Source organism: Balaenoptera ricei, chromosome 5 (assembly GCF_028023285.1).
Source record: "Balaenoptera ricei isolate mBalRic1 chromosome 5, mBalRic1.hap2, whole genome shotgun sequence".
In the NCBI taxonomy this organism is placed as follows: domain Eukaryota; kingdom Metazoa; phylum Chordata; class Mammalia; order Artiodactyla; family Balaenopteridae; genus Balaenoptera; species Balaenoptera ricei.
The window spans coordinates 71,460,137-71,484,032 of record NC_082643.1 but is presented as its reverse complement, the minus strand read 5'-3'; the positions used below and the strand labels follow the sequence as shown (position 1 = coordinate 71,484,032).

Below are 23,896 nucleotides of genomic sequence, written 5' to 3'. Positions count from 1 at the left end.
GACGTCAGACCTCCCAAAAGGCAAGAAAATCCCCATGTACTTGGGTAGGGCAAAAGAAAAAAGAAAAAACAGAGACTAAAGAATAGGGACGGGACCTGCACCAGTGGGAGGGAGCCGTGAAGGAGGAAAGGTTTCCACACACTAGGAAGCCCCTTCACAGGCAGAGACTGCGGGTGGCAGAGGGGGGAAGCTTCGGAGCCACGGAGGAGAGCGCAGCCACAGGGGTGTGGAGGGCAAAGCGGAGAGATTCCCGCACGGAGGATCGGTGCCGACCAGCACTCACCAGCCCGAGAGGCTTGTCTGCTCCCCTGCCGGGGCGGGCGGGGGCTGGGAGCTGAGGCTCGGGCTTCAGTCGGATCGCAGGGAGAGGACTGGGGTTGGCGGCGTGAACACAGCCTGAAGGGGGCTAGTGCGCCACGGCTAGCCGGGAGGGAGTCCGGGAAAAGGTCTGCAGCTGCCGAAGAGGCAAGAGACTTTTTCTTGCCTCTTTGTTTCCTGCTGCGTGAGGAGAGGGGATTCAGAGCGCCGCCTAAATGAACTCCAGAGACGGGCACGAGCCGCGGTGATCAGCGCGGACCCCAGAGACAGGCATGAGACGCTAAGGTTGCTGCTGCCGCCACCACAAAGCCTGTGTGCGAGCACAGGTCACTCTCCACAGCGCCCCTCCCGGGAGCCGGTGCAGCCCGCCACGGCCAGGCTCCCGTGATCCGGGGACAACTTCCCCAGGAGAACGCACGGCGTGCCTCGGGCTGCTGCAATGTCACACCGGCCTCTGCCGCCGCAGGCTCGCCCCGCCTCCGTACCCCTCGCTCCCCCCAGCCTGAGTGAGCCAGAGCCCCCGAAGCAGCTGCTCCTTTAACGCCGTCATGTGTGATCGGAAAAACAGACGCCCTCAGGGGACCCACACACAGAGGCGGGTCCAAATCCAAAGCTGAACCCCGGGAGCTGTGCGAACAAAGAAGAGAAAGGGAAATCTCTCCCAGCAGCCTCAGAAGCAGCGGATTAAAACTCCACAAACAACTTGATGTGCCTGCATCTGTTGAATACCTGAATACACAACGAATCATCCCAAATTCAGGAGGTGGACTTTGGGAGCAGGATATATTAACTTTTCCCCTTTTCCTTTTTTTGTGAATGTATATGTGTATGCTTCTGGGTGAGATTTTGTCTGTATAGCTTTGCTTTATAATAGCTTTATTCTATTTCATTTTATTTTATCCTCTTTCTTTCTTTCTTTCTATTTGTTCTCCCTTTTACTCTGAGCCGTGTGGATGAAAGGCTCTTGGTGCTCCAGCCAGGCATCAGGGCTGTGCCTCTGAGGTGGGAGAGCCAACTTCACGACACTGGTCCACAAGAGACCTCCCAGCTCCACGTAATACCAAACGGCGAAAATCGTTCAGAGATCTCCATCTCAACATCAAGACCCAGCTTCACTCAACGACCAGCAAGCTACAGTGCTGGACACCCTATGCCAAACAACTAGCAAGACAGGAACACAGCCCCATCCATTAGCAGAGAGGCTGCCTAAAATCATAATAAGGCCACAGACACCCCAAAACACACCACCAGACGTGGACGTGCCCACCAGAAAGACAAGATCCAACCTCATCCACCAGAACACAGGCACTAGTTCCCTCCAGCAGGAAGCCTTCACAACCCACTGAACCAACCTTAGCCACTGGGGACAGATACCAAAAACAACGGGAACTACGAACCTGCAGCCTGTGAAAAGGAGACCCCAAACACAGTAAGATAAGCAAAATGAGAAGACAGAAAAACACACAGCAGATGAAGGAGCAGGGTCAAAACACACTAGACCTAACAAATGAAGAGGAAATAGGTAGTCTACCTGAAAAAGAATTCAGAATAATGATAGTAAGGATGATCCAAAATCTTGGAAATAGAATAGACAAAATGCAAGAAACATTTAACAAGGATGTAGAAGAACTAAAGAGGAACCAAGCAACGATGAAAAACACAATAAATGAAATTAAAAATACTCAACATGGGATCAATAGCAGAATAACTGAGGCAGAAGAACGGATAAGTGACCTGGAAAATAAAATGGTGGAAATAGCTACTGCAGAGCAGAATAAAGAAAAAGGAATGAAAAGAACTGAGGACAGTCTCAGAGACCTCTGGGACAACATTAAATGCACCAACATTTGAATTATAGGGGTCCCAGAAGAAGAAGAGAAAACGAAAGGGACTGAGAAAATATTTGAAGAGATTATAGTTGAAAACTTCCCTAATATGGCAAAGGAAATAGTTAATCAAGTCCTGGAAGCACAGAGAGTCCCATACAGGATAAATCCAAGGAGAAACACGCCAAGACACATACTAATCAAACTATCAAAAATTAAATATAAAGAAAACATATTAAAAGCAGCAAGGGAAAAACAACAAATAACACACAAGGGAATCCCCATAAGGTTAACAGCTGATCTTTCAGCAGAAACTCTGCAAGCCAGAAGCGAGTGGCAGGATATACTTAAAGTGATGAAGGAGAAAAACCTACAACCAAGATTACTCTACCCAGCAAGGATCTCATTCAGATTTGATGGAGAAATTAAAACCTTTACAGACAAGCAAAAGCTGAGAGAGTTCAGCACCACCAAACCAGCTTTACAACAAATGCTAAAGGAACTTCTCTAGGCAAGAAACACAAGAGAAGGAAAACACCTACAATAACAAACCCAAAACATTTAAGAAAATGGGAATAGGAACATACATATCAATAATTACCTTAAATGTAAATGGATTAAATGCTCCCACCAAAAGACACAGACTGGCTGAATGGATACAAAAACAAGACCCATATATATGCTGTCTACAAGAGACCCACTTCAGACCTAGAGACACATACAGACTGAAAGTGAGGGGATGGAAAAAGATATTCCATGCAAATGGAAATCAGAAGAAAGCTGGAGTAGCAATTCTCATATCAGACAAAATAGACTTTAAAATAAAGAATATTACAAGAGACAAAGAAGGACACTATATAATGATCAAGGGATTGATCCAAGAGGAAGGTATAACAATTGTAAATATTTATGCACCCAACATAGGAGCACCTCAATACATAAGGCAAATACTAACAGCCATAAAAGGGGAAATCCGACAGCAACACAATCATAGTAGGGGACTTTAACACCCCACTTTCACCAATGGACAGATCATCCAAAATGAAAATAAATAAGGAAACACAAGCTTTAAATGATACATTAAACAAGATGGACTTAATTGATATTTATAGGACATCCCACCCAAGAACAACAGAATACACATTTTTCTCAAGTGCTCATGGAACATTCTCCAGGATAGATCATATCTTGGGTCACAAATCAAGTCTTGGTAAATTTAAGAAAATTGAAATCGTATCAAGTATCTTTTCCGACCACAACGCTATGAGACTAGATATCAATTACAGGAAAAGATCTGTAAAAAATACAAACACATGGAGGCTACACAATACACTACTTAATAACGAAGTGATCACTGAAGAAATCAAAGGGGAAATCAAAAAATACCTAGAAACAAATGACAATGGAGATACGACGACCCAAAACCTATGGGACACAGCAAAAGCAGTGCTAAGAGGGAAGTTTATAGCAATACAAGCCTACCTCAAGAAACAGGAAACATCTCGAATAAACAACCTAACCTTGCACCTAAAGCAATTAGAGAAAGAAGAGCAAAAAAACCCCAAAGCTAGCAGAAGGAAAGAAATCATAAAGATCAGATCAGAAATAAATGAAAAAGAAATGAAGGAAACAATAGCAAAAATCAATGAAACTAAAAGCTGGTTCTTTGAGAAGATAAACAAAATTGATAAACCATTAGCCAGACTCATCAAGAGAAAAAGGGAGAAGACTCAAATCAATAGAATTAGAAATGAAAAAGGAGAAGTAACCACTGACACTGCAGAAATACAAAAGATCATGAGAGATTACTACAAGCAACTCTATGCCAATAAAATGGACAACCTGGAAGAAATGGACAGATTCTTAGAAATGCACAACCTGCCGAGACTGAACCAGGAAGAAATAGAAAATATGAACAGACCAATCATAAGCACTGAAATTGAAACTGTGATTAAAAATCTTCCAACAAACAAAAGCCCAGGACCAGATGGCTTCACAGGCGAATTCTATCAAACATTTAGAGAAGAGCTAACACCTATCCTTCTCAAACTCTTCCAAAATATTGCAGAGGGAGGAACACTCCCCAACTCATTCTACGAGGCCACCATCACCCTGATACCAAAACCAGACAAAGATGTCACAAAGAAAGAAAACTACAGGCCAATATCACTGATGAACATAGATGCAAAAATCCTCAACAAAATACTAGCAAACAGAATCCAACAGCACATTAAAAGGATCATACACCATGATCAAGTGGGGTTTATTCCAGGAATGCAAGGATTCTTTAATATATGCAAATCAATCAATGTGATAGATCATATTAACAAATTGAAGGAGAAAAACCATATGATCATCTCAATAGATGCAGAGAAAACTATCGACAAAATTCAACACCCATTTATGATAAAAGCCCTGCAGAAAGTAGGCATAGAGGGAACTTTCCTCAACATAATAAAGGCCATATATGACAAACCCACAGCCAACATTGTCCTCAATGGTGAAAAACTGAAACCATTTCCACTAAGATCAGGAACAAGACAAGGTTGCCCACTCTCACCACTATTATTCAACATAGTTTTGGAAGTGTTAGCCACAGCAATCAGAGAAGAAAAAGAAATAAAAGGAATCCAAATCGGAAAAGAAGAAGTAAAGCTGTCACTGTTTGCAGATGACATGATACTATACATAGAGAATCCTAAAGATGCTACCAGAAAACTACCAGAGCTAATCAATGAATTTGGTAAAGTAGCAGGATACAAAATTAATGCACAGAAATCTCTTGCATTCCTATACACCAATGATGAAAAATCTGAAAGTGAAATTAAGAAAACACTCCCGTTTACCACTGCAACAAAAAGAATAAAATATCTAGGAATAAACCTACCTAAGGAGACAAAAGACCTGTATGCAGAAAATTATAGGACACTGATGAAAGAAATTAAAGATGATACAAATAGATGGAGAGATATACCATGTTCTTGGATTGGAAGAATCAACATTGTGAAAATGACTCTACTACCCAAAGCAATCTACAGATTCAATGCAATCCCTATCAAACTACCACAGGCATTTTTCACAGAACTAGAACAAAAAATTTCACAATTTGTATGGAAACACAGAAGACCCTGAATAGCCAAAACAATCTTGAGAACGAAAAATGGAGCTGGGGGAATCAGGCTCCCTGACTTCAGACTCTATTACAAAGCTACAGTAATCAAGACAGTTTGGTACTGGCACAAAAACAGAAATAGAGATCAATGGAACAGGATAGAAAGCCCAGAGATAAACCCACACACATATGGTCACCTTATCTTTGATAAAGGAGGCAAGCATATACAGTGGAGAAAAGACAGCCTCTTCAATAAGTGGTGCTGGGAAAATTGGACAGGTACATGTAAAAGTATGAAATTAGAACACTCCCTGACACCATACCCAAAAATAAACTCAAAATGGATTAAAGACCTAAGTGTAAGGCCAGACACTATCAAACTCTTAGAGGAAAACATAGGCAGAATACTCTATGACATAAATCACAGCAAGATCCTTTTTGACCCAGCCCCTAGAGAAATGGAAATAAAAACACAAATAAACAAATGGGACCTAATGAAACTTAAAAGCTTTTGCACAGCAAAGGAAACCATAAACAAGACCAAAAGACAACCCTCAGAATGGGAGAAAATATTTGCAAATGAAGCAACTGACAAAGGATTAATCTCCAAGATTTACAAGCAGCTCATGCAGCTCAATAACAAAAAATCAAACAACCCAATCCAAAAATGGGCAGAAGACCTAAATAGACATTTCTCCAAAGAAGATATACAGATGGCCAACAGACACATGAAAGAATGCTCAACATCATTAATCATTAGAGAAATGCAAGTCAAAACTGCAATAAGGTATCACCGGACATCGGTCAGAATGGCCATCATCAAAAAATCTAGAAACAATAAATGCTGGAGAGGGTGTGGAGAAAAGGGAACACTCTTGCACTGTTGGTGGGAATGTAAATTGATACAGCCACTATGGAGAACAGTATGGAGGTTCCTTAAAAAACTGAAAATAGAATTACCATACGACCCAGCAATCCCACTACTGGGCATATACCCTGAGAAAACCATAATTCAAAAAGAGTCATGTACCAAAATGTTCATTGCAGCTCTATTTACAATAGCCAGGACATGGAAGCAACCAAAGTGTCCATCATCGGATGAATGGATAAAGAAGATGTGGCACATATATACAATGGAATATTACTCAGCCATAAAAAGAAATGAAATGGAGGTATTTGTAATGAGGTGGATGGAGTTAGAGTCTGTCATACAGAGTGAAGTAAGTCAGAAAGAGAAAAACAAATACAGTATGCTAACACATATATATGGAATCTAAGGAAAAAAAAAAAAAGGTCATGAAGAACCTAGTGGCAAGATGGGAATAAAGACACAGACCTACTAGAGAATGGACTTGAGGATATGGGGAGGGGGAAGGGGTGAGATGTGACAGGGTGAGAGAGTGTCATGGACATATATACACTACCAAATGTAAAATAGATAGCTAGTGGGAAGCAGCCGCATAGCACAGGGAGATCAGCTCGGTGCTTTGTGACCACCTAGAGGGGTGGGATAGGGAGGGTGGGAGGGAGGGAGATGCAAGAGGGAAGAGATATGCGAACATATGTATATGTATAACTGATTCACTTTGTTATAAAGCAGAAACTAACACACCATTGTAAAGCAATTATACTCCAATAAAGATGTTTAAAAAAAAAAACAATTATAATGGTGATATCATTATTCAGTCTGTACATAGTATTGTTTAGAATCTTTAATAGCTATTTATATTATTACAAGGCCATAGGTGCTTGTGAAAGGTGAAAGATGAGGGAAATACAGAGTAGTACAAAGAAGAATATAAAAAGTTACCTATAGTACTATGACTCAGAAAAAACCACTGTAAACATTTGGATATATATCATTACTGAAGTCAAACGACCTAAACACAACTTCCAGCTTCCTTACTCACTGCCTTTACAGATGATATTTAAACTCTCTCAACATTAATTTCTTTACTGTACCATGGGGGTATTAACAGTATCTACTTAATGAGGTGTTCATGTAAGGTATATAGTACAATACTTGGCACACAATAAATTTGACTTATTTCACTAGTCTTTTTTTCTTTCATACTATATATCATATATACTTAACATAACATGAATATATTTAACATTACAATGCACTGTACATATTCAATGTACATATTATTTAGTAGCCTGCTTATTCACTCACTAATAGGTCTTGAACATTTCTACATATCAGTATGTATTCTTCCACAACATCATTTTTAATGGTTGTACATTTTTCCAATATATGATGGATTAAGAGGAAGAGGGGGAAGAAGAACAAAAGACTGATTAAAAACCCATAGGAAAGAGGGGCATGGACTTATAAATACTACCAAATGTAAAATAGATAGCTAGTGGGAAGCAGCCGCATAGCACAGGGAGATCAGCTCGGTGCTTTGTGACCACCTAGAGGGGTGGGATAGGGAGGGTGGGAGGGAGATGCAAGAGGGAGGAGATATGGGGATATATGTATAGCTGATTCACTTTGTTATAAAGCAGAAACTAACACACCATTGTGAAGCAATGATACTCCAATAAAGATGTTTAAAAAAAAACAACCCATAGGAAAGAAAACATAACCCAGAAACAAAAAACACAAACCTTTAAAAATTTTATATATTATAAGAAAGCAACAAGAAAATGAGTTTAACCAAACAAGAACTCAAAGACAAAAGAAAAAAACATTGGAATAAAAGAAAATGAGGGTATAACACTAAAAATATTAACACTAAAAATATTTAGAAATAATAAAAATTAAAGAAACTTAGGATAATCATTATGAGCACAATTAAGAAGATTTATGTATAAGGAAGACAGCAAGTTAACAAAAAAATGTTCCTCTGAATCCAAGAACCCAAAAGTGGAAGAGAAAAATCTTGAAAGATGTTATACTTTTTTTCCTGAAATGAAGGAATAACTGAGTCTGCATATGAAAAGGGCAACCATATTTCATTATGACCTCAGAATGATGGACATCAAGATATAAACTGTTTAAGTTAATAAGTTTAATAGAATTCTTCAAGAACTGGGCATCAAATGTGTTCCCTGCTCATGGGTTGTCACTTCTTCCAGGCTTTTTTGGTGAACAGAGACAAACTGGTATGTATTTTTAAAGGAGGAAAAAATACTGAGTTTATACCGATATTACCAATTCAAAATTAAGATTATAGGGTTTTAATTTATTTGTTTTTATATTTGTACCTTTTTTCTCTTATGTTGAAAATGTTGGTTCCTGAAAACATGAATATAAATACTTATTTGCTTTCTCCTATAATGTGCAAACAATATCTTCAAAATAACAACCCCAATATAATAATAAGTCTACTTAATGGAAGCCTGAAATTGATTAAATATTTAAATGTAAGACCTGAAACCATAAAACCCCTAGAAGAAAACATAGGAAAAAAGCTCCTTGACACTGGTCTTGGCAAAGATTTTTTGAATAAGATGCCAAAAGTACAGGCAACAACAGCTAAATAAACAAGTGGAACTGTATCAAACTAAAAAGCTTGAAAAGACAACTTATGGAATAGGAGAACATATCTGCAAATCATGTATCTGATAAGGGGTTAATAGTCAAAATATATAAGGAACTCACACAACTCAGCAGCAAAAAACCCTAAATAATCCAATTTTAAAATAGGCAGAGGACTTGAATAAACATTTTTCCAGAGAAGACATAAAAATGGACAACAGTATATTAAGGGCCAGGGCTTCAACATATGAATATTGGAGGGATACAAACATTCAATTGATAACATTCTAACCCTGGCCCCCAAAATTCATTGTCCTTCTCACATGTAAAATATATTCACTCCATCCCAACAGCTCAAAAAGTCTTAAATCATTTCAGCATCAAAGTCTAAAGTCCGAAGTCTCATCTAAATGTCATCTAAACCATATATGGCTGAGACTCAAGGCATGGTTCATCCTGAGGCAAAATTCCTCTTCAGCTGTGAACCTGTGAAACAAGACAAATTATGTGATTCTAAAACAAAACGGGGGACAGGCATAGGAGAGGCATTCCCACTCCAAAAGGGAGAAATAGGAAAGAAGGAAGGGGTGACGGGGCCCTACTTGAACACTGATGGTGCTAGATGTGTCCCCACATATTACCTGCCTTACCGCCTCTCGTGACTGGCTGGAAAATGACCACTTGGCCAACCCCCAAACTCTAGAATAAGCAAAGACTCTTGATTTAAGGTCTTCATTTCTCTCCCATGGCAACCCTCCCATATTATTTTTTCTATTTTTTGTTGACTTTCAAGGACACATAATATGGTAACATAGTTACTGTGGCTTAATAGCCATCAGATCATCATAAATCAGTCTCCTGAAATGTATATCCTAAAGGCCTTTGTCCAGTGCACATCTGTAAACATATAACCACAGCAGAAACAAACTCTCTGCCTTTGATTACTTAATAAACAATGGAAGAATTGGAAAGTAATTTCAAGGAGGGAATTGTAGAATTCCCGAACTCCCACTTCCTGAGGTGATAAAATTCTCATTAGAACCTATAAAAGCATGGTGGGCCTTCCCATAAAATTGAAAACAAAAGGCTCTGTTCAACTTATCTAAGACAATTATATATATTATGAATAAGTTTTTAAATCTAAGAATTAAACATTATAATCTGATTAAAAACGGAAACTCTAAGACAGACCTTTAAAATAAAACTTTTATAACTGTAAGTAAAACTTGATGATGTTTAGAAAAATGATGTATTTATTATAGACTAGAAATAGTATGAATTAGCAATCTTCTCTTTTAAAGAATTAAGAATTGAAATGAATCATGCTTTCTTCGGGCTCTGAACCACTTTTACAGAATTTCTCAAGTTATAAATAATACATTCATGTCTCAAGGCAGTTACTAGACAATTGGCTACTTGAGGACAGGACTTCTATCTGACCCACCATTATAGTCTACAGAGCCAAACCCCAGAGCTTGGCACCCAATAAATAGCTGCCTAGGAGCGAATGGTGCTTCCCAGAATATTAACCTAGCCTCTCAGAAATTGAGATGTCTCACAAAACTTGGAAGGGTATATAGATGTCAGAGTGAGTTTACACCAATTAATATAATCATAAACAAGTACTGTGAGTCTAATCAATTCAAACACCACACGTATTAGGTTAATGATGCAGAGCAGCAAAAAAGAAGAATAAAATATGTTAACACTAAGAGACAAGGAATAGTTTGCATCAAATGTAAACTGTTGCAAAGCTTTTGGCTTGGAAAAGTCATTACCATACTCATTCCAACTACAAGTAAGTGAAAAGGCATATTCTCCAAAGACACAAGTAACAGCAAACAGATTCCCGCTGATGGGTTTCTTGCTCTTAGCACAAAATTGTACAAAGACCAAAAGCCTGCAATAGCAAATTGAAAGATACAGTGCCGATTTTCTTTCAGAACCACAGAGTAAAGTAAATTACACATTTTTAAAAAACTTTTATGTGAGAATCTGGCTTTTAAAAGGTCATTTTAGGGGCTTCCCTGGTGATGCAGTGGTTAAGAATCCGCCTGCCAATGCAGGGGACAGGGTTCGAGCCCTGGTCCGGGAAGATCCCACATGCCGTGGCGCAACTAAGCCCGTGTGCCACAACTACTGAGCCTGCACTCTAGAGCCCACGAGCCACAACTACTGAAGCCCGCGCGCCTAGAGCCTGTGCTCCGCAACAAGAGAAGCCACCGCAATGAGAAGCCTGCGCACCGCAACAAAGAGTGGCCCCTGCTCACCACAGCTAGAGAAAAGCCCGCGCACAGCAACAAAGACCCAATGCAGCCAAAAATAAAAATAAAATAAATTTTTTTTAAAAAGATCATTTTTGTCCTTGAATTTGATCAGGACTGTTTCTGCAATGCTGTTATCTGCTACTGTTTTTTTTTTTCTGTACATGGATCAAGTGTATGGGGCTGTTCTTCCTCAAGAGGAACCTGTGATAATGAATCTGGAGAAGAAAATTTTGAGCCAAAAACCTTTTTGATGTGACAATTTGACTCTTGTTTGCTATAATAATGTATTATAGGCACATTACCTTTGGCGGCAGATGTCACCTGTGGGGTACCGCGGGATTCATTTTGGAGAGGGGGTCTGGAAATCTTGCCCAAAAATCTTTGCAATGGGAGGAATGGGACTGAAGCTAAAGGAGAGCAAACTAGGTACTGCTCCATTATCCCTTTCAGAAGCCTAGCTCTGCAAATGACTGAGTTTGCTCTCTCTGGGAGGAACCCAATACATCCCAGGGACAGAGTCATCTACAGATGGAATGAGGAAGAAGAAAAGGAGAGTGGGGAGAAAAAAAAGAGAAAGAGGGACTCCATACCTACATTCAAATTTCCTTTCTCCCTCTCCCAAGAATTATGCAGATCTTTATTAGAATGCTACCATGCCAGCCAGATGAGCAGGCAACAATTATTTAAATGCTTCACTTGTTCTTCTTACATATTGATATTAGCCAGAGCCCACGTCTGAATCTCATAACTGTTCTTTAAGCCGAAAGAATATGACTTAGTATATGGAGAGGGCAACCAACTATACTTGAACCTTGGAGTCTAACACTGGTGGCCAGCAGAGCACATAAGGGATGGTGTCCAGGGTCATGACTACAGTAAATTTTGGAGTAGCAAATTCCTAATGAAGTAGTTTAGGCAGTCCTCAGACTCTCCTAGTTACCAAAAAGAAAAAAAAAGAAAAAAAAACCCCACCAGTTTCCTCTAAAGCATGTGTCCTTAATTAAAATCCAAAGACCTCAATGGGTTTATACATAAAATTTTTGCTGTTAATCCCACTCCTGGGCATATATCCAGAAAAGATGAATGCTCTAATTCAAAAAGATATATGCACCCCAATGTTCATAGCAGCATTATTTACAATAGCCAAGACATGGAAGCAACCTAAGTGTCCATTTACAGATGAGTGAATAAAGAAGATGCGGTGGGGGCTTCCCTGGTGGCGCAGTGGTTGAGAATCTGCCTGCCAATGCAGGGGACACGGGCTCGAGCCCTGGTCTGGGAAGATCCCACATACTGCGGAGCAACTAGGCCCGTGAGCCACAACTACTGAGCCTGCGCGTCTGGAGCTTGTGCTCCGCAACGAGAGGCCGCGATAGTAAGAGGCCTGCGCACCGCGATGAAGAATGGCCCCTGCTTGCCGCAACTGGAGAAAGCCCTTGCACAGAAACGAAGGCCCAACACAGCCAAAAGTAAATAAATAAATAATAAAGGAATTAAAAAAAAAAAGATGTGGTGTATATATACATATATGTAAATATATATGTATATACATATACATACAATGGAATATTACTCAGACATGAAAAAGAATGAAATAATGTCATTTGCAGCAACATGGATGGACCTAGAGATTATCATAGTAAGTGAAGTAAGTCAGAGAAAGACAATAGTATATGATATCACTTATATGTGGAATCTAAAAAATAGTACAAATGAACTTATTTACAAAACAGAAACAGACTCACAGACATAGAAAAGAAGCTTATGGTCACCAAAGGAGAAGAGGTGGGGGGGGGATAAATTGGGAGTATAGGATTAACAGATGCACACTACCATATATAAAACAGATAAACAAGAATTTACTGTATAGCACAAGGAACTATATTCAATATCTTATAATAAATTATAGTGGAAAAGAATTTAAAAATAATATATATATGCATATATATATGTATATATAACCAAATCACTTTGCTGTACACCTGAAACTAACACAATATTGTAAATCAACTATACTTCAATTAAAAGAAAATTGCTGTCTATGAAGAAATTGGATGGGAGAAAAACAGCATCTCTACTTCCACTAACCTCCAATTGAAATTTAGCATACTTAAATGCTTATCAATGCATACTTAAATGCTTATCAATGTAGGCAACAATCAGAAAAACTATTTAGAAATCATAGCTATTTTCATATCAACAGAGTTATTACAGACATTTCAAAATATTATGTATGCTCATCCATATTATAAAACTACAGGTATTGACCTAGGCTAGATATCATTATTTAATATGTTAATAAATAAATACATGTATTACTATATCATGAATATATATTTCCAATATTTTGATAACTAGATTTTAATAAAATTGCCTTTCTTTTTGATTCTGTGTAATTTGTTTTAAGCACCAAAACATTATTCTGAGAAGGCACCTATAAGCTTTACCAGTTTGTCAAAGGAGTACTTGGCACAGAAAAGCTAAGCTCTGCTATAAAGCATCACTGTTTTTCCTGAGGATGTGACACAAACAGCTAGAACTCAGGTACCCTAAAGCAGTATTTCACAAGTTGAAGAATCCTACAGGCTTTTCCACAGGAAGAAATTATGCAGGTATACATAAAATTAAACATAAACCCCTTTATACCTACAGGTCTAACATACAATGAAATCAATATGTATAAATTAAACATAAATGAAACTACAAAATAAGATTTAAATTAATTACATTAATGAATTAATATTAACAGTGTTCTGCTAAAACACCATGAATATGGTGCTAACTCCTGAAGCACAAGTTCTCCTGTATTTAGGAAGCTTATGCTACCATGTATGCCCGCTGAGTAAGTCTGTTTTTCTCTATTTTAACTGCCAGAAAGGCGTCCTTTGTACAACATGCCAGTACATACTTTAGTTCTGCAATTGAGAAGACTATCAAATCTGCCTCTGTTCCTTTCTTGATGGCTAGCAAATGTCTAAGAAATACAGCTTAGCAGCAACTTTATCATGAATAGAAACACAAATACAGGCACCAAAATTTTATCTCAGTACTTGTTATAAGATGGTTATCCAGGTTATGAAGAGTAGGTGTACATTATTTTTTATTATCATTGAAATGAAAGCATATATTTAAGAAATTCTTATAGAGAATTCTTGGGTCCCCCAGAAAAAATCTGAGGTCCCTTAGCCGCCAGATGAAAAAATACTGTCCAAAAAACAACAGAGGAATAATAAGTCATTCACACATCCAAATTTACGCACATAAGCACAGATTCCCCCTCCAAACCGCACAATAATCTACAGTCAGTAATGTAGAGAGGTGGGTACATGAATCTGAGAACAGCATAACTGACTTTCGAAGAATATAATTAAGACATCCAGGATTCCGCTCTGGACAGGATTAGAAAATGTCAGGGAAAAAGGAGAAGGGACTTTATCTGATTTCAGATGTCTAATTAGAGCCCCTCTCCCCATATTCCATTCTTGGATAGTTTCCTGATGAATAGTAACCCAAGTAAAACTTCAGGACTTGCTCTGATCCTCTTAGCTTCATATTCTTGCAGAACTCACTTACAAGTTAATAGAAATACTGTGTTAAAGAATAATCTTAAGGTTTCTGATTGGTGTACAAGCTTTCTACATGCAGCAAATTCGAAGTATGTGTTTAGAGCATTTTGGTACAGAGTTATCAGTGCTAATAAATCACTGCTATTTAGACAGTTTCACTGTCAATCCAAGTCATTTTATCTTCAGAGACTGTATAGTTCATTGAGGAAAAAAATTAAATGTAAGGTGAAGAATTGTTAGAAGAATGGTTGAAATAAATTATGGTATAATGAGAGTATGGAATGCTATTCAATCACTGTAATAATGAATTAGAGCTAAATCATTGTCTTAGAGATATTTACATGAAGTATTCTTGAGTGAGAAAAACATTATGTAGAAAACTGTACGTAATAAATGTGATCTCATTTTTTGAAAATCAAAAATGACAAAAACACCTCTATGTGTATGTCATTCTGTATAGAAGTTTGTGTATATATGTTTATATATGATTTATGAGCATGGAGAAAACTATAAAATCATACACACCAGGTTGTTAAGATGGGTTAACTGTGCGCAGAAATAAGGTAATATGATGCAAAAGGAAGAAAAATTGAAGTGATTTATGCAAAAAAAAGGGGATAAAGTCTTCCATTTTAAAATAATATATATAATATGATCATATTTATTCATTACAAAAAGAAGCAAAAACAACTCCCAATGTTGGAGGAAATGAAAAAAAAGCAGTAGAGTAGATAAGGAAGGTAAAACTGATTGAGGGGTAGTAAATACTTCCAGAATGGCACAGTAAGACCCTCCAAAAATCTGTTCCTCCATAAAAACAGTAAAAACACTGGGAAAAAAATATCAAAATCAGATTTTTCAGAACTTTGGAATTTAACCAAAGGCTTGCAGCAGAGGAACATTTGTTCAAGAAAAATGGCTGAATCACAATGAGAACTATGAGCTTTGTAGCGTTTTTTGTTTTTGTTTTGTTTTGGCTGCGTTGGGTCTTCATTGCTGTGCGCAGGCTTTCTCTAGTTGTGGCGAGCGGGGGCTACTCTTCGTTGTGGTGCGTGGGCTTCTCATTGCGGTGGCTTCTCTTGTTGCGGAGCACTGGCTCTAGGCACGTGGGCTTCAGTAGTTGTGGCACACGGGCTCAGTAGCTGTGGCTCGCAGGCTCTAGAGCGAAGGCTCAGTAGTTGTGGCACACGGGGCTTAGTTGCTCCACAGCATGTGGGATCTTCCTGGACCAGGATAGAACCTGTGTCCCCTGCATTGGCAGGCAGATTCTTAACCACTGTGCCACCAGGGAAGTCCCGCTTTGTAGCATTTTAACTTGCCATATTCCCATCACCCTCTCCTCAGTTCTACAGGAGCCTTGAAAACCAATGAGTTTGCAACCATGGTATCTATAAAAACCAGCAACCTAGGGTGAAGAATGGGTCTGAAGCTCCCCAAAAAGCCATCCCCAGAGAATTATCACCATTCAACTTGTCTAGAAGCTCCCTGGAAAGGATCCATTCTCAGTACTTGTCTTTACTTGATCTGACTCAGAGCTTTCTCTTTGCAAAAAGTTCTATCCCCAGGGTACGTGTTGAAAACACTCTGTGGCAATTGTTTAACATCAGTTACCTGAGGCAAGGATACCTGATGTAAATAAGAGGCTGACCAAAACACTTAAAAGGAAAAACTAGGGAATGAGATGTCTGAAGAGGCCTTTGAAAAGCTCTGACATATTCCCTGGGATACTAGAAGGCCAGGGCTGTGCCTATATCCAAGAAAAATATGAAAAGCCAGTCACAAAAGCCACACCATTATTGTATGATGCCCTTTATATGAAATGTTCAGAATAGGCAAATCTATAGAGACTGAAAGTAGATTAGTTTTGGACATGGCTGAGGGAGAGGGGAAATGAGGAATAATGGATACAGCATTTCTTTTTGCAGTGATGAAAATGTTCTAAAATTAGATAGTGGTGATTGTTGCACAACTCTGTGAATACATTTTAAAAATACTGAATTATATGTGTTAGAGGTCAAATTTAATGGTATGTGGATTATACCTCAAAAACCTTTTGTAAGTGAATGAGAGGTATGATGTGTTTCCATCTGATATAGAAGATTTAGGAGCTGGTCATCAAAGAGCACAATGAGAGAACAAAACACTTTATGCTTTCAGCACATTAGCCCACTCTCATGTCACTTTAATTCCTGATTAGAGTTTCTAGGCTATTTTATTTTATGCCATATTATTTTTAACCCAAAAGCTCTTGGTTGGTCAAAGAGATTTTCCCTCTCCTTAAAATTCAATTTATGCTTAAATATTTATAAATATATAAGAAGAAAAGATGAAAATAAAAATCTAAACACAGAATGCAACCTAGGAAAATCCCTTGCTGAAATTCAGCATGAAAGCTAACTATGGGCCTTTTTCCTTTCCATATTACAACTGGTTTTCAAAATGTAACTAATGAAACTCCAGATGTAACAGATGTCACATAAAGCCTATTTCACATTTACAAAGCCCAGCTCTGCCACACAGTGTAACCTAGGAGGCATCTGGCTAAAACTTTACAAACTGCAGTATTCTATGCTTTGGCATGATATTAAGGACCCCCAAAGGGGAATGTCTTAAGGAAAGACTATTTCCTGGTACTTTTTGCCAGGAGTTCTCCCCTTCGTTTTCTACCCAGGATATTGAGAAGGACAGAATGTCTCGCCACTGTATTTTTGGACTAGAGTGGACTCAAAAAGCTTTTACATATGCCAGAAATTTAGAATGACACTTTAATTAGAGAATAATAATTTTTTTTAAAAAAAGGAATAAAAGTAAATTCTCTGCTAGGTGTTAGTAGAGAAACAAGGCATTAAATTATACTTTAAGTAAAATTGGTTAAATAAGTATCAAGTGAGAAGTGTGATTTGGCATCACCAATAAAAAGAGGTCAGATATTAAATTTTTGAAATGACTGTAGTTCATTTATGTATTCATTCAACTAATATTTTGTTGAACACTGGCTATAAAGCAGTAAACAAAATACATTACTCTCCTGGAACTTAAAATTTGCTCAGAAATGCTCCTGCTACTGAAAAGAAAGCAATGAAATTAAATAAGGAAGCATGAAATACTTGAAAGAACGTTGGTCTAGGAGTCCCAAGATCTCAATCCCAATTCCATGGCTACCAATTAGTAAATAAGTGACACTGGATACGTCAACTTAATTTCCCTAAGCCTCAATCTCATACCTTGAAAAATGGTGTGTATACCTGTCCTGCATACCTTGTCAGCTAATTATAAGGGCCACAGAGAGATAAAAAACAAGGTCTTACTGTGTAGCACAGGGAACTATATTCAGTATCCTGTGATAAACCATAATGGAAAAGAATATGAAAAAGAATATATATATATATATGTATAACTGAATCACTTTGCTGTACAGCAGAAATTAACACTACATTGTAAATCAACTATACTTCAATAAAATTAAAAAAAATAATAAGGACCACAAAGAAAATATTCAAACTTGTCCTGAAAACTATCAAAAGCTCTATACTCACAGACTAGCAGTATTACTGAAATGTATGAAAAACTATCAAATCCCTTACAATAAATAATTTTAGTTATTATAGACAGTCTATTGAGGGTCTATGTGGTGAGAAAGTAAAGCTCAAGGCTAACTGTCAAGTACATTAACAAGACAGAATGACACATTTTCAAAGGTTTTGACCTTCCTACATTTAATCATTCTAATTTCACCTGGGTTTCCTTTACATGTCAAATTACGTTCATATTCTCAAGCAATGTTCCACCCATAGGAAGAGAAAATGAGTCAAACAGACTCCTATCAAACTCCCAAACTGAGCAACAGGGACCATATGTTTCTTTACTCTTTGGGGTATGTGTTTGTCACCTCTATTTGAATCTTAACAAATGACAGAACTTTCAAAATAGAGACAAATCCACCTTGTAAAAGAAAATAACAATTGCTGTAATTGCAACCACATTAACTGGACTGAGTGTTTGCTTAAGTTACTTCTGCCCTTTTGTTGAAAAACACTGCCCTAAGAATAATGAAGTGCTTAAGACATGACCGAAATATTAAAAGCTTCAAAATTAAACTCATGAGGAAAACAAATTTTACTTAGCATAATTTGGGTTTGTAGTATTACCGTCGGGTAATGAATATGAATCCGTATAAATCGCTGGTGAACTCTAAGCGTAAGAAACAGTTAATATCTACCGGTGCTCCATGAAACAATGGAAGCCAAACATTCTGACGCTTTGGGGCTAGAGAGATAGAATAATCCTGCGTTCCTTCAGATACTGGCAAACGTACTATGATAGCTTAAGAGTCAGCTTAATCCTTCCCTTCCTGGCTCAGAATGAAAATAAATATTCTGTCCTAGACCTAAGATGTGATTTCCCTTTGGAGGTTTTCAGGAAGGAGGGAGCAACAAACAAGAAAGTGATCAGGGATGAATGGGTTTTGTGTAATTTTCAATCACATAACCTTGTTTTAGGAAGTAGAAAGTAAGACTCAAGACAACTGCAGAGAAAGCTCTTAACAGTGACTGTGCTCTGATTATGATTTATCAGCACTGACTAGGTAACTTTCCACACTAATCCACTCCCACTAGCATGCTGGAAGGTTAGTAACTTTACTAAAAAAATTGGAGGGGTATTGAGGGATAGAGTCACATTCCGGAGCATATCATCTGTTGCCATCTAACTGGACCCATCTCCACACTTTCTGTCTTCTCTCTCTCTCTCCAAGCACTTTTTCTGGAATAACTGACAAATACCTCCATTTGTCCTCAAGTAGAAGTTTTGGCCATGCCATTTTCCTCAAGGTGTGATTATTTGTCAGTCACCAACAAGTAAAATAAATTGCACAGCCAATAAAACCAGGAAATGAGAAAGAACACATAGACCCCTCAAAAGCAAATGAAGGGGTAGCTCCAGTCAAATCCCTTGGCATTCAATTATAGCACTGCGTGCCTGGTCTTCTCACTTCTCACTATAAGCATCTCACTGCAAATATTTTCACCACATTGACTGTAAGGCAATTTTGCAATGAAAGGTAAACTAACTGGCTGACAATTTGGGGTTTGACAGTTTGGTTTCAACGGGTTGAAATGTGTTATCATTTCTTCCAGTTAGAGACGTTATTGATGGCTTTATTGAACTGACAGAAGACGATTTGCTTTGTGTTGGTTTCTTATTTTGAAACACTGCACTGGAGGAGAAAGAGGCTGAGGGCCTCAGAGGCGCAGAGTTGAACCTACATTTCCCATAGAACTTTGGAAAGTCTATCAACGGACATGTGACAGTATGCGAGGAACAAACACCAGTGGAGAAGGCTTTCACAGCGCAATACAGAACTCAGTTACAAATATGCATCCTAGTATTTGGAAACTGATACCTCTCTTAACAAAGGAACAAATTTTAGCAAAAAAGAAAAAGCACAATGCTGAACGAGGAGACAAATCAACAAGCCAAAAAATAGTGTACAAAAATACTACAAACAGAACACTTGGGAGACAAGGTGCAACTCACAAAATAAAATCAGTTATTTGTGCAGTGTCACCATGAATCTACACACATTTTAAACATTCAAAAATTTTGTATTTAGCAATGTCTTTTTAATTGTTATTCATTTCTCACATTTCATTATGTCTTTTTAAATGTCCCTCTTTCATTTTTTATCTTCCATCGTAAAATTGCCTTACAACCAATTAATTACGAGGCAGAAATGCTTACAGCAAAGATGTCTAAGGCAAAGATGCTTACAGCAAAATTACCTCGAAGAACCACAGAATTACGATACCTGCCACAAGGCACCAATAACAAAATAAGTAACTTAGTTTACTTATTAATTTAACCATCTCAAAATAAGTAACTTAACACTTAAAAAACAGAACCACCGTAAAATCAACACTGTTATACTGGGGCAAGCAGCATAAATTTTTATGTCTCAGAAACACTGAATGGCATTGGTACCTTTTTATTTCTTACTCCAGTCCCTATCTGGATGGCTGAGCTGACGGCATTTCACGTTTAGGACCAGGGCACTTGGCTATGCTTGCTAGATAAGGGAGCAGAGCTTTTCCTGTGTGACCAGTAAGTGATTGCGAATTAAGAGCATCAGTTGCCACACTTAAAAATCTACCTGTGGGTTCCACAGACATTAAAGTGCCCAGGTATTCAGCACCTTCAGACTTACTTGTGCTCCTGTGATTTTGGTCCCCTGGGAGAGAAGCATCCATAGTCCAGGCTGGAATGTGTAGGGTGGGATCGGCAGTAGACGTCCCGGTGCTCTCGTTATGAGTTGTACTTGGAAGAATAACATCATACACATGGACTTCACCATCAGTGACCAAAGGTTCACTCCCATTTGATTTAAAATAGGCTTTTTTTAATGTTCCTGAAAGACCAAAAAAAGATATTTTAAAACATTACTAGAAGTATTTATTTTACTTTATTTTATTTTATTTTAATTTTATTTTATTTTATTTTTATTTTTTATTTTTGGCTGCACTGTGTGGCTTGCAGGATCTTAGTTCCCCAACCAGGGATCAAACCCGTGCCCCCTGCAGTAAGGGTGCGGAGTCCTAACCACTGGACTGCCAGAGAATTGTCTAGAAATACTTATTTTAAAAAACGTATTAGGAAAACTCTAGAGCTGCTTTCCCAGGCAAACGCAAAGAGAAAATGATGGCCAGCAAAACCACCCGCTTCTCGAGACAACCAATAGTTTCTCTTCTATCGTAAATCACATAACCCTGTGAGGTGTCTATTGCTGCTCAAGAGCTAAAGGTTTAGCAATTGAGTCTCCCATCCAGGTTTCCTAGTGCCCAAAGAATTTAGGGCAATTCTACCTCACCTGGGACTCACCACAAATAAAATGTGGCAAATCATACAGTGTTTCCTTCCTGCTTTCTCAGTGTCTCAATTTCACACATCATTTATGCTCCTCAGTACCCAGGACACAAGCTCTCCCTGTCTTTCTACCTGCCACAAAGGACAACAGTGCCAGCTTACCTGTGGCCTTCTATTTCTCCACATTTGGCACTAAATTTCAGTGAACTACACACATCAGATAATAAAAATAATAGGGCTCAAATATTTACCAAGACTCATAGGAACCCCCCCCCCCCCGCCAAAAAAAGTAAAACTCCAATTCCAGAAAAACTAAAAGAAGAAACTGTATTATCTTCATCTTCGACCAGAAGCTATAAATTTGATTATAAGAAATAGGCATTAAACTAAGATTATCAACTGGTCACTTTCTCAAGGTATTTATTCATGGACAAAATAGAGTCCAACCTAAGATTATTGGGAATCCCCTAGCTTTCGCTTTAGGCAGAAAATCTGAAAACTTTGAAAGAGGTCATGTATTTTTAACTCAGTCAAAATAGACAACAGAGCGTTTCCAGAATATAGCACTCTGGTTGAGTATGCCACTAAAATAAATGAATGTGATATTGATCCATTATAGAAATACCCAGGGGAGATTGTTTTTCCTAAAAGCATTTACAGTGAATGCTCTACTTGGCTCCCACTTTTCCAAACAGCCCATGGACCATTAAAAATATATATATATATATATATAAATAAAATGTTTAATATCAGTCTACAGAAAAAAATTTCTCTACATGTGCTTGACACTTGGAAAACATTAACTACAAATCAAAATAGAAAAGCAGCTGTTTTCTAGCTAACTAAGGTCAACAGGCTTCTAAGCAAAACGGTGGAGTGTAAACGCTAAATCATGACCATGTGGTGCAGGTAACACATTCCCCAAACTGTCTGTGTGATTATGAATAAATATTAAATGCAGTAGGTGAAATGAAAGACTTCATTTAATTGTTTATGATTTTCAAAATGATTTAGAATTCATCCTAGATCAAAATAAATGTATGCGATAGATTTGTTCGCTATATAATGTGTATTTTATTCATATAGAAAAATTTACTAATTAGATATAATTTTATTTTTCACTTATTAGTTGCTCTCTTCTTTGCTAATTTTGGCATAGAGATTTTGCACATAACGTGTTATTTCCACTAACATGGCTATAATGAATGTAAAGGACCCATAAAGTCAATTTACTTATCACACTGACCCTGTAAGTCAGCATCCAGCTCTGTCAACACACTTTGAGCAAATGCCAACTCCTCAGTTATACCCCTGTGTAATTCACTTAAAGGGAGTTCCTTATCGTATGAAATATTTCAACAGTTGTTCTTAACATTTTGTTTGTAATGACTAGCCTTATTAATAATCTTTCCTTTAACTTTTTCACCTAACCGTAGTGGTGAAAGTGCTAATAATATCTGTTTACTCTAAAATATTCTTTAAACACCAACTTTTTCAGGAAACACTGTCTTGAAAAACAACTTTCTTAAAAAAAAAAAAAAAAAAGTTTCCTTGCTCTTAAACTCTCCATATCAAAGCAAGTTGGCAGAATAGAAAGATAACACATGATATACGGTAGTTGCTAAAGCTAATGTCCCTAAACTATATTTTTGAGAGAAAGACAAAGACAGCAAGCCTAAAGGACCTGTCTTTAAAAGCCTAAACTGACTAGACCATTTGTTTTCAAGCATCTCTGGAAACTAACCAACTCTCAACTCACAGTTGGTCCTCTATTACGCATTTTTTAAAAGCACAAAAAATAGAAATCAGTAAGACTAAATACTGTCAAGCTTCATCACGATGAGCTACAAAAATGCTGAGCGTTATTAGCCCAAAGTAGAGTGTTCATTCTTCCAGTGTTGCCCCATCCTTTTCCACATTCCTATTTTAACAGTGCCGTGGTTAAAAGTACAGGTTCTACAGCCTGACCACCTGGGTTTAAATCCCATCACTACTTACCAGCCCTGAAACTTTGGGCAAACTCTCAACTGCCATAAAATAAGGAAAATCAAAGTACCTCCCCTTGTCGGGCTGGCCATTAGCATCAAATTAGTCAACACATACATAAACACTTGGAACAGTTCCTGGCATACAGTAAGTTCTCAATAACTGTTAGTCATTACTACACAGTAATAGTAATGAAAGTAAAATTGTCTTCCTTAGGGCTACTAAGGTACTTTTATATTTTATTTTTATTTTCGGCTGCGTTGGGTCTTCGTTGCTGCGCATGGGCTTTCTCTAGTTGCGGTGAGCGGGGGCTACTCTTTGTTTCAACGCGCAGGCTTCTCACTGCGGGGGCTTCTCTTGTTGCGGAGCACGGGCTCTAGGGGCACGGCCTTCAATAGCTGCGGCACGCGGGCTCTAGAGCGTAGGCTCAGTAGTTGTGGTACACAGGCTTATTTGTTCCGCAGCATGCGGGATCT

General features: G+C 38.1%; 1 protein-coding gene across 1 annotated transcript in view; it reads right to left on the bottom strand.

Annotated features, from left to right (window-relative positions):
• Window positions 1-23,896, bottom strand: part of CORIN (corin, serine peptidase) — a 267,360-nt gene that overhangs the window by 199,288 nt on the left and 44,176 nt on the right. Inside the window, exon 3 of the mRNA XM_059923062.1 lies at window positions 20,779-20,979. Within this exon, the coding sequence (XP_059779045.1) occupies window positions 20,779-20,979 (201 nt within the window). The remainder of the gene's footprint in view (window positions 1-20,778; window positions 20,980-23,896) is intronic.